Source organism: Squalius cephalus, assembly GCF_949319135.1.
Source record: "Squalius cephalus genome assembly, chromosome: 1".
In the NCBI taxonomy this organism is placed as follows: Eukaryota; Metazoa; Chordata; class Actinopteri; order Cypriniformes; family Leuciscidae; genus Squalius; species Squalius cephalus.
The window spans coordinates 17,902,511-17,914,429 of NC_137122.1; the positions used below are offsets into that span (position 1 = coordinate 17,902,511).

At 37.8% G+C, this 11,919-nt stretch overlaps 1 protein-coding gene across 1 annotated transcript; it reads right to left on the minus strand.

Moving 5' to 3' along the window:
* Positions 1-1,420: 1,420 nt before the first annotated feature.
* On the minus strand, positions 1,421-5,899 carry LOC307171138 (uncharacterized protein; the record flags this gene model as incomplete). The annotated part of the gene is made up of 2 exons (XM_079892577.1): positions 1,421-2,245; positions 5,843-5,899. The coding sequence occupies 2 exons, from the start codon at positions 5,897-5,899 to the stop codon at positions 1,421-1,423; spliced, it is 882 nt and encodes a 293-aa protein (XP_079748703.1).
* Positions 5,900-11,919: the final 6,020 nt, after the last annotated feature.

Consider the following 11,919-nt stretch of genomic DNA (forward strand, 5'->3'; position numbering starts at 1 on the left):
GTTAAATACAACATATACAACTGTATGAGATTATATTTACCGTTTGCTTGACTCTTCATTGTCTGTTGATGTCCTCCGCATTTTGCTTGACTTTTCAGTGCTGACTCCCCCATGGCATCCAATTTGACTAAATATACATCTGCTGGGACTTTCAGTAACCAGTTCTTATATGAATCAATACTGAGCCAAAAATCTATAATTTGGCACTTCCCTGGCATTTGACCTGATAATTAGCTCTGCGTCATAGGTTCATGCAGGGCTCCGCACCAAGGTTTTTTTTCCAGCTACCTTATACCACAATCATTAGCACCGTTTCATTCTGTCTTTGACTGGTGCTATTTCAAAAAATGTGCGTTTCTACTGAACAAAAATGTATTTCAAATTTAATTCAAGCACTTTTAAGGACCTGTATTTGTTTTCAATGACTTTCCAGGCCTTGAATCCATGTGTCTGAAATAAGGCTTTGACTTTTGCCCAAAAATCATAATCGAAGTACGTTTGTTTATTAATATTAATATTTGAATATATTCTAATATTTATTAATAATATTTTGACTATTAAAATGCCTTCAGTAAGACCTATATTGGTATCAAACTTAAGTTGTATATGTTCTGTCCACCGGAGGGCAGTATATCAGTCAATGTCAATAGGCAGGCAAGAAAAACAGAAGAAAAACACACTGTCACTTACTCATGATTTTTCCCTGTTCCTTTGGTAACCCAAAGTAGCGCCACACGTTGCTTTTCAAATTGTCAGGAGTGTAGATTTTGAACTCCTTGTCAGGCGTGGTTGTTGTAGTGTTGGCACGGCCATTGTTTTGGTATACAAAATAGGCACTAACCAGGACGCTAACGTCACAGGAGCCCAGATGACCAATAATAGCCTTGCTAATGAACTCCCGATTCACAACTTCACTAGGCGTGAAAAAGCCTCGGAATCTGAAATGAAAACAACGTTTACAAGTAAACACATTTACAGAAAATAATGTCCAGAACAGGTTTGAATATTAAAGGCTGCCTAATATTTGTTTGAATATCATTATTTTTTTTAATATTTGAATTATATTCGAATAATGAAGTTCGGAGTCAAAGCCCTAGTCTGAAATTCAAGTACTTTCAAGAATCGTGGGAACCCTGCTCACAATTCTGAGAAAAAAAGTCTGATTTGCGAGTTATAAAGCCAGAATCATGAGATAAAAATATGTAATTACATTTTTTTATTTTTCAATCCATGGCAGAATAGCTTCCATACACTTAAGTACATGGAATGTGTAAAATACATTAGCCTTATCAAAAGCTATCAATAAAGAAAACAATATAATACAAAATTCTAAACAACATTTTAAACAGTTTTATGAAAAATGTTCAGCAGTTTGCTGGAGCCCCAATAAGCTTGTATATTTGATGATTGTGGAGTTTTCTCAATGAATTACACACACATTCTGGTTTAGTAGTTTCCACATGGCCCTGATTACAGCCTCCAGAGAACCACCACCAGGACTGTGTGTCGACGCTCTCTTCGATAGAAGAGCAACAGCGATTACGCATATTTCAGCAACAATGAACTTCAGAGCGTCACGTCGACACTCATCTGCCAAACGACAGTATATTTTTTTCCATTCTGTTGGATTGGCTATTTTGTGCTCCTGTTTGTATTGCTTCACTTTTTCACGCAGGTTAATTCTCTGACTTTCCTGAATGTGCTTCTCTGTTTCATCAAACATGTCATTGGTGAAGTGCGTCTCTCCATTTTCTTCCACCATCTTCACTATTTTACTGAGCAGATCTTTGATCTGTGGGAAACTGGCATAGTTGTTGTCCAGAAAGAAGAATCGGTTTCCACAACTCTCTACAAGTTTTTTGAGATCTGGATCACTTTCCTGTAGAAATTGCTCAATGGTTTTATTTTCTCTCTCCAGCTGATCTTTGTGAGTGAAGAGGATCATGGTGTATTTGAGTATGTGTTCTCCAAATGCTTCTTTGAGTTTCTCCTCTTCAAACGTTACACATTTAACCATTTCGTTTATAATTTCCTTCTCACTGAGTTCAGTATCATAAAGTCCAGGTGTGTCGATCACGGAGATCTCTTTACCAAACCTCACCATAGTCTCTAAACTGCACTGTTTCGTCTGAGAGATTGAGCTTGTGGAGGATTCAAACACATTTCTGCCGATGATGGTGTTTCCAGTGGCGCTTTTCCCAGATTCTGTTTTTCCCAGCAGAACCAGCCTGATCTGGTCTTTCCTCTCTGAAATCACATCAGTCTCATCTGGATCTTGTTACGTCCCAAAGGACGTATTTATTTATTGATTTATTTATTATTATGATTATTTTCTCCTGATCTTCTTTGATTTACTTTGTTTCTGAAAGTGTGGGCATGGTTGTGTGCCCTGTTATTGTGTGCTTGCTGTCTCTCTTTCTCTCTCTACTCTCTCTCAGGCCTAATCATCAGCACCTGTAACTCGTTTGTGAGTGTGCCTGAGACGGAGAGCAGTCCAGTGTTTGCAGAAGGAGACGCACTTCTCCCCTGCTCTAGATTGAATGTAACAAGTGGGGGCTCGTCCATTTGTTTTTCAAATTAATTCGTTGCGGTGAGTACAATTTCTCTTTTCTCTCTAGAAGTCTGTTTTTCGCTGTCTTCACTTTTTGGGCAGGAGAAGTCTCTGAGGTTATAGAAATGGAGTTTGATTTATTAGTGTTTACTCTTTCTCCCACCACAGAAGTCTTCAATAAGTGTAGAAAAAAGGAACTACTTTTGATTGCAATTTTTTTTTAATTTGGATGTACCAAAAGAAGCGACAAAACAATTAATTAAGGATTCTCTGTTTGAGCAGCTTGTGCGCGATGGCATCTTACCAGACACTGATGTTAAGGGCAGTCCTGTAGTTGCGGCTGAGGAAATTTCTCCTGGTAGTGATGTTATTGAAAGTGCCAATTTTGATCAATTTCAGGCCATTCGTTTAAAAGAGTTAGAACTCAAAATTAAACAACAGGAGAGTGAGAATTTGCGCTTAAAACTCAAAGTTGTTGAGGTAGAAGCTGACCGTGATATTAATCTGCGGCGTCTAGATCTGCAAGCTATGGAAATTAAAGCTGTTCAGCGCTCGAGGTCTTCCTCCGGTTCTTCCTCCGCATCCATTCCTGCTATACCTGTTACCTCGAATGAAGAGAAAAACAGTCAGGAATTTGATGTCTGTAAATACATCAAGCTTGTGCCTTCCTTTCGCGAGTCCGAGGTTGATGCGTACTTTGTTGCTTTTGAGCGCATTGCAGGTAAGCTTAGGTGGCCGAACGATATGTGGGCCTTGCTCCTACAGTGCAGTTTGACCGGTAAGGCTCAAAATATTTGCGCGTCGTTACCGATTGAACAGAGTCTCGATTGAAGAAGTCAAAGCCGCTGTGCTCAGAGCATATGAATTGGTGCCTGAGGCATATCGCCAAATGTTTCGTGCGCATGTGAAAACAGCGAAACAGACTCATGTAGAATTTGCAAGAGAGAAAAGAGCATTATTTGAAAAGTGCTGTTTCTCCAGCAAGACCACTACCTTAGACCAGTTGCAGGAGTTGCTCTTGCTGGAGGATTTTAAAGGTTGTCTTCCCGAAAGTGTCGTTGTTCATCTAAATGAACAAAAAGTAACTTCGCTATTGGATGCTGCTGTGTTAGCAGATGAATTTATCCTGACACACCGAAAGGTCTTTCCATCTCTTCGGTCATCGAACACTCAATTTTCCCATCCAAACACTGTGATACGAGATTCGACGCGTGTATTTTCAGGTGCGTCAGGAGACACTGCTTATTCAGACAACAGGTCTGTCCCTGGTGGAAGAGGCCGACGTGTCTGTTTTTACTGCCTAGATCCAGATCACCTAATTGCAGACTGCCAGGCTTGGAAAAAGAATGTAGATGGTAACTCTAAGAATGTTGTTCTTGTACAAACGATGCCTGCGACTAAAAAGAAGTCCATGCAACCTTTCATTCATGCTGGTACGGTTTCCTTGTCTGACACTGAGCATCAACCTGTTGTGATCTTGCGAGATACTGGTTCAGAACAGTCCTTAATCCTGAAAAAGTTACTTCCCTTCTCGCAGAATTCCTATACCGGTTCTGACGTACTAATACGTGGTATTGGGATGGGGTGTGATTGTGTTCCTCTCCATCAGGTACACTTGAAGTGAGACCCTACACTTAAAGGAGCGGGTCTCATACTGGGGAATGATCTAGCAGGTGACCAGGTTTTCCCCAGACCTATTGTGGTTAATGACGGTAATTCTGGTGACGCTTTGTCTGCATCGTTGGAGTGTGCAGTGGCACAACTGCCAGTGATGGAGTTCAGAAACATTGGAGTGTGCAGTGGCACAACTGCCAGTGATGGAGTTCAGAAACATTGGAGTGTGCAGTGGCGCAACTGCCAGTGTTGGAGTTCAGAAACTTTGTTGACCTTGTCGACTCACTGTGGCAAGCCTCCTCTGAACCTCCTAGAGGTCAGCAGAGGATTGAGCTTGAAGTCAGAGAAGGAACTAATGTGAATAGAGAAACACTCAAACTATAGGTTGGTAAAGATGTTAAGTAGGGTGTAGAGAACCATTCTCTTGCTTTGTTTTGATGTGGTGTTAAACTAAGCAAATGCCGGATGGCGGAACTTCTTGCTTCTGTGACAAGTCCACCAATTTATATAAAATAAAATAAAATAATATATAGCTTATATTTATTAACTCACGGAGCGCGTCGACACACGCAACCACACACGTGACACGTGCCTGCAGACATTTTTTTCCGAGCAAGGCAAGCAAAATGAAGCGAGCGAAAAGAAGCACTGTGTGGGATCATTTTAACAGAAAGGGCGACAAAGTTACCTGTAAATTATGCGGTGCCGTATTAAAATACAGCAGTAGTACAAGTATGATGCAGTACCATTTTATTCTGTTTTTCTCTCACTGTCAGAAATGCTGCAGGTGCGTGAAAATTTAAACTGAGGTAGGGCTGCTATTTTTATTTAACGAAAAATCTTAGTCTAACGGAAAACATTTTTTTTGAAAGCTCTGTTCAAACGGATTCAGTGTTTTCTTTTTGTTATCTTAATTTGTTCAGTATTTAAGTTAAAAAAATATACTATTTAGTGTAGGCCTATTTTGTTTTTATTTGTATTATTTTATTCTGTTTTTCTCTCACTGTCAGAAATGCTGCAGGTGCGTGAAAATTTAAACTGAATCCAAGTTCTGTTGTTGATCTGGTCTGTATGCTGCTGTTTGCACTTTGCCCGTTAAAATAAACCCTTTGATAAAAAAAAATTATTTTTATTTTTTTTAAAGGGTCACAGATACGCGTCAATTTTATTTGTATTTAATGCCAATTCAATATTATAATCTTATGAGTTAACGGTTAATAATCGATTAACAAGCGGCGGTTGTCGGTCGGGAAAATTAATCGAAATGAGCATCCCTAGTTGTGAGGGAAGCTGTAGGGGGTGAGTGCCTTTTTCTTTAATACCGTTTTTGACCCTGTTTTTGGTATAGCGAGGGAGTTGAGGGAAGTTAATGTTGTTTATTTCTTTTTGTTGAATCTTTCTTAGGTTAGTTAGGACTCCTCCTAAATTTTGGTAGTGGGCCGTTTTGTTTATTATTTTGGGCCTTGCTCCCCCTGAGTCATTGCTCCCTATGATTTGTCTTTACTTTGGTATTGGTTTTGTAAATAAAATCCTTTCTTTATTACATATAATCTGGTGTTGTCTTCACTCTGGGACAGAGGATTGAAGTGTATTCTTGCCTTTTCTCTCTTTTTTTGTTAATTTTAAATGTTCTTTCCTTTGTTACCTCCCCTTCCGACCCCTAGACGGTAAGGGAACGTAACAATCTTTAGCTGGAAACTCTCCTGAAACTACAACAGAAACATCAAATAACATAAATGTGCTGTTGAATTAAAATCCAACTGCATTTATGATCAGTTATATTTACATTTAATGAATAACTTGCATGTATTTAGGGAATTGATTTATAACAAATCATCTTACAGTTGATATTAGGAAGATCTGCTTCTTCTTCTTCTTATGATAACTTTCCCTCCATTCTTCAACATCATTCCTTCAATCTTCTGCAGGAGTTCTTGCATCTGACTGTCTGATTCTCTCTTGTTATTGAAAAGGTGAAACTTTCCTCCACATTCAGTGACCAGTCGCTGGAGATCTGCATGATCTTGGTGTTTTAGATGCTCATCAATGGACTCACCCAGATCCTCCAGTTCATCTTTGTGTGTGAACAGAATCATGATGTACTTCTGAACTTCAGGACCAAATAAACCTTTAATAAAAACCAGGATCTCTTCCTCATTTTTCACAGGTTCCTCTAGAGGAACGGTGAGCAGAACTGCACTGAGACCTTCTGAACATAGTTTGATCAGCTTCTCTTTCAGTCCTTTAAGCCCTGAAGGCATTTTTAGAGTTGTTTTGTCTGAGTGACACACACAAAACTAAAGACTCATAACTCCAAAACTATAATAAGGAGAGTCAAAAGGGTGGTATCATTTGATAGAAAACTTTTCAATTTTTTTGAAAATATAAATTACATTACATTTGGACATTCTCCTGCCGAGAAACGGCTGATAAATACAAAAAATATATATTTTTTATTATGATTTTGCATATCTCTCTTGTTTGACATGCAATAACTCGGGAAGGAAATACGGTAGGGGAAAAATCTTTTTGGGGAAGTTCCCCTAAATGTGAGCTGCATCTGGATCAAATTTTGTGGTGATTGCATAAAGTAAAAGTCCTAAAGTCCTCACACATTTGGAAGGCAATAAAAAACATGACTTTTCTGAGTGACACACACAAAACTAAAGACTCATAACTTCAAAACTGCAGCAAGGAGAGTCAAAAGGTAGGTATCGTTTGAAAGAACACTTTAAAAATGTTTTTGAAAATATAAATTTCATTACATTTGGACATTCTCCTGCCGAGAAACTGCTGATAAAAGTAAAAAAATATATATATATAATTTTTATAATGATAATGCATATCTTTCTATAACTCAGGAACGAAATAAGGTAGGAGGAAAATTCTTTTTTGGGGAAGTACCTCTACATATGAGCTGCATCTGGATAAAATTTTGGTGATTAGATAAAGCAATCAAAAGTTACAGCATTTGGAACCAAGATAGCCTTTTTGTTGAGTGCTTGACACCCCCTCATGGGCATTTTTAAAATTTTCACCATGAAGAATATCTTGTCATAAAAGCAATAGATTAAGTTAATTTTGGGCTCATTTTAATTCTAATAATATTGTGTAAAAAATAAAGTGCCATTTTCAAATATTTTTGAATGTTTCATGAGATGTATGATGTTTTTGACACATTGCAGTACATAGTACAAAAAAGTATTTTATAGATTATAAAAAAAGAAATTATATTTATCAGCAAATAACTCAGCAATACTTAGGAGTTTTTCAAATTGGTTACATTCACTGTAAAGTTCAGACTCTAAGCTTTCAAATGACACCAATTTTGTGTTAATAAAGGCAATATTTCTGAAAATATATAATAATGAATATTTTTGCAGCTAGGTGGCGCCCGCGGGCGGTACACTCCGGTTTAGAGAGACTAGTCACCACTCCTTCTGAGTTGATAAAGCTGAGATTCTAAGCTTTAAAGGGTTAGTTCACCCAAAAATGAAAATTCTGTCAGTAATTACTCACCCTCATGTTGTTCCAACGATGTAAGTCTTTCGTTCATCTTCGGAACACAAATTAAGATATTTTTGATGAAATCTGACGGTTGTCTAACTCCTCCATAGGCTTTCAGAGGGACCGAAACTCGTCGGCCCAGAAAAGTTATTAAAAACATCGTTAAAATAGTCCAAGTGACTACAGTGGCTCTACATTACGTTTATCATGCGACGACAATACTTTTTGTGTGGAAAAACAACAAAAATAACGACTTTATCCAACTATTAGTGTTCTTCAATGTGGGCCTCTGACGAGAGTTCACGGGAGCGCCACGACGCATGCGCGAGAACTGAGATTACGGCCTTCTTCTTCTTCTTCTTCGTTCTACAGCGTGCGTCTTCCTCTGCTTATAAACAGACTGTTTTGCGCTTCCGGTAATGTCGGGACGTCATCTTGTACATAGATATCATATTATTATATGATATCTATGATCTTGTACAGTAAATGGCGGTAATACTCCCAAGGAGTGAGCAGCCAGTAACAATAGAAGAAGAAGGCCGTAATCTCAGTTCTCGCGCATGCGTCGTGGCGCTCCCGTGAACTCTCGTCAGAGGCCCACATTGAAGAACACTAATAGTTGGATAAAGTCGTTATTTTTGTTGTTTTTCCGCACAAAAAGTATTGTCGTCGCATGATAAACGTAATGTAGAGCCATTGTAGTCACTTGGACTATTTTAACGATGTTTTTAATAACTTTTCTGGGCCGACGAGTTTCGGTCCCTCTGAAAGCCTATAGAGGAGTTAGACAACCGTCAGATTTCATCAAAAATATCTTAATTTGTGTTCCGAAGATGAACGAAAGACTTACATCGTTGGAACAACATGAGGGTGAGTAATTACTGACAGAATTTTCATTTTTGGGTGAACTAACCCTTTAAGATGATACATATTTTGTGTTATTCCACGTTTGAAAACGAGCACGGATGGTTCCGGGAAAATTGGAAAACACTTTGCACCCCGGAAAGATGAGAGACTTGTTTTTTAGCCAAGTATGCATCACTTCGTAAGGAATATCTCGTGATCAAAGCAATGGATTATGTTGTGTTTGGGCTCTTTGTAATCGTGAGGATCTGCTCCCACATAGCAACATTGTGTCGGCCCAGATCCGGCCCACATCTGGCACACGTGGAAAGATGATCTGGCCCACATGCAGCGTGGATCTACGGCACTTGAGTGGGCCGCTCCTGTTTGCCAGATCTGGGCCACAAGCAGGCCATAGCAATGCCACATGTCAGCCGAGAGCAAAGAAATAAACCAGAACTGGACCTTATCTGAGCCACAAAGTCTGTATATATTAAATATGAAGTCATCTCAACCTTAATAAGTTAACAAAAAGAATCACTGAAATAAAGAAGAGAACAGAAAAAGAGACGAGCAGAAACACAAGAACTACAACTGACTTCAGACACAACCTTAGATGAAATCAACTGAAGAGAAAAGAAGACATTCAATCTGTGAAGATCTCAGCAGAGGAGGATTAAACAACTCCACAAACAGCATTACCAGCTTCACTTATTACTAACCAGACTGACTTTATTTCTGTCAGACATCTACAGAAGTTTTTATTGAGAATTAACAGAGGTTTAACTCTAATGTGTTTCATTTGAAGTCACCATAACAGTGATTAGTGCTTCCATTAGTTGGGCTCTTAACTCTTCTTATATCTTTTGTCTTCTTTGGCTGCTGTGACAGTGTGTTTGTCAAATACATTTGCAGCAGCAAAGAAAGATAAAGTGAAATGAGTTCAGGTGATGATGGTTACCTGTTGATGGTTTTATTATCATCATGAAATAACCTGTTTCACTGATGTCTTTGGAATCTAGCAATTGTGTTGTACCATTAATATATTCTCATCACAAACCCTGTGTTAATGCAGCATGAGGTCCAGCAATATTATAACAATCAGTTTGAAGATTTTAACAAACATGAGCATGAAATATGAGGCAATGGTGACACACAGAGATATCAAAAATCAGCACATGAATCTCAACAAGGGTGACAATATATATATTTTTTAAATAGATTAATTCAGAACATCACTGAAAAGCTACTAAATGTCACAACAAAAACAACAGCAAAAAAATAAAAGCAAATATTTAGAATCAAACAAAATTATAGGACAATTCAGCTGCATAATTTATTCATGTTGCAATGCATGCTGGGAGTTTTGTACTATGCTGGTACCCAGCATGCATTGCAGTAAGGTACTTTTGATTGTCACCATTGTTGAGATTCATATGTTGATTATTGATGTCTGTGTTTGTCATCAAACTGTAATGCTTCATGCTCATGTTTGTTAAAGTCTGCTAACTGATTGTTATAATATTGCTGGATCTCACACGGCTGCAGATGTTATGGATGTATGTAATGTGAATATATATTAGTTGAACAACATAATTTTTAGGTTTCAAAGACATCAGTGATACAGGTTATTTCATGATGAATATAAATCCATTAACAGGTAACCATCATCACCTGATCTCATTTCACTTTAGCTTTCTTTGCTGCTGTAAATGTGTTTGACAAACTCACCGTCACAGCAGCCAAAAAAGACGAAAGATATAGTTTATAAATTATGAAAACTTTTTTTTTTTCTATTTATCAGTAGATAACTCAGCACTACATAGGAGTTTATCAAATTGGCTACATTCATTGTAAATTTCTGACTCTAAGCTTTCAAATTACATCTATTTTAAGTTGATCCAGGTAATACACTTCGGTGGGACACTTCGGGCTTAAGGGGTTAACAGATTATTTTTGCTTATATTGCTCTGCTGTATTATCTTAACTTAAAAACCTCGGATGAGAACAAGTTATTTTTTACATCTATTGCTGTAACTGCTTACAAGGAAATTATCCACTCATACAGGACTGCCCTGTTGAGATTGGATAAGATGAAGTTTTATAACCTGTAACCTTTTGATGATTTGCTATACTAATTATTGTGTAACCAGTATTTTTATCTTTTGTTCATACACATTTTTATTTTATAAAGACAAACACTGTTAAGTTTTACTTCAGCTTGCAACAACAGCTCTATAAGTAGGTTAGACAGAGCATTATATTATATCTTGCAAGACCAAGGACAACGAAGGATCCAGGAATGATTCTGCTGGAGGGTAAGCATGAATTTGATCAATGTGTCTAGTTGTCAATGATTGTTATTGTTTCACGAGGGTGTAGGGACACACCTAGATTTACTGGTATAGATTAAACAAGCTAGTGAGGATTTAATCCTATTCTGACCTGACAGCAAAAGACTACCTAGCTACTTCGATACTAGGGGTTCTTCAGGAAGTGAGATAAATACCAGATCTCACCACACAATTTACAGGAGATCTGAAGACATCAGCATAATAAATGAGGTGAAAACAGGAACTATTGACGTGAAATGGGTAAAACTTTTTACTGCTCTAGTACAACAGTTATCAGTTTAGAAGTATACATGTGAATTAAACGTGGGACAATGGCCTTCATCATCACAGTATGCTGAATTTCTTAAAATCAAAGAAATTTCTCAAAGGAAAAATCAAGAACAGATTCAACTTAAACTTTATGACAAAAATCTCGAGAGAGTGGAATGTTTAAATATCTCGGGATATGGTTTGACAAAAAACTTAACTGGAAAATACATATTGAGAATGTTGAAAAATGTAAAAGAATATTGAATGTAGTAAGATGTCTGAGAGGTAGAGAGTGGGGAGCAAGTAGGATCTCATTGAAAGCAGTATATATTGGATTAATTAGGGCAGTTATTGATTATGGATGTACAGTTTACCAGTCTGCTTCAAGAACATTATTAAAAAAGTTGGATGTTATTCAAAGTCAGGCGCTGAGACTATGTTGTGGTGCTTTTAAAACAACCCCAGTAGCAGCATTACAAGTAGAGATGAATGAGATGCCATTGGAGAATAGAAGAAATCAGATAGCATTAACATACTGGGCAAATTTAAAAGGGCATAAGGAAAGACACCCGACTCAGAAGGTGTTACAACCTTGTCAAGAAAGGGAAAGACAACAGATTAAGAGGTTTGGTTGGATAATAAGAGATGCAGTCGATGAGATAGGGATAGGAGATATGACGGTAAGTCCCACTGTGCCATTATCTAATGTTACACCTTGGCTATTAGGGGAGTTAGAGGTGGATTTGCACCTTTTAGAGTGGAAAAAAGAGAATAGTATTAATAGGAGTCAGGAGGAGAAGT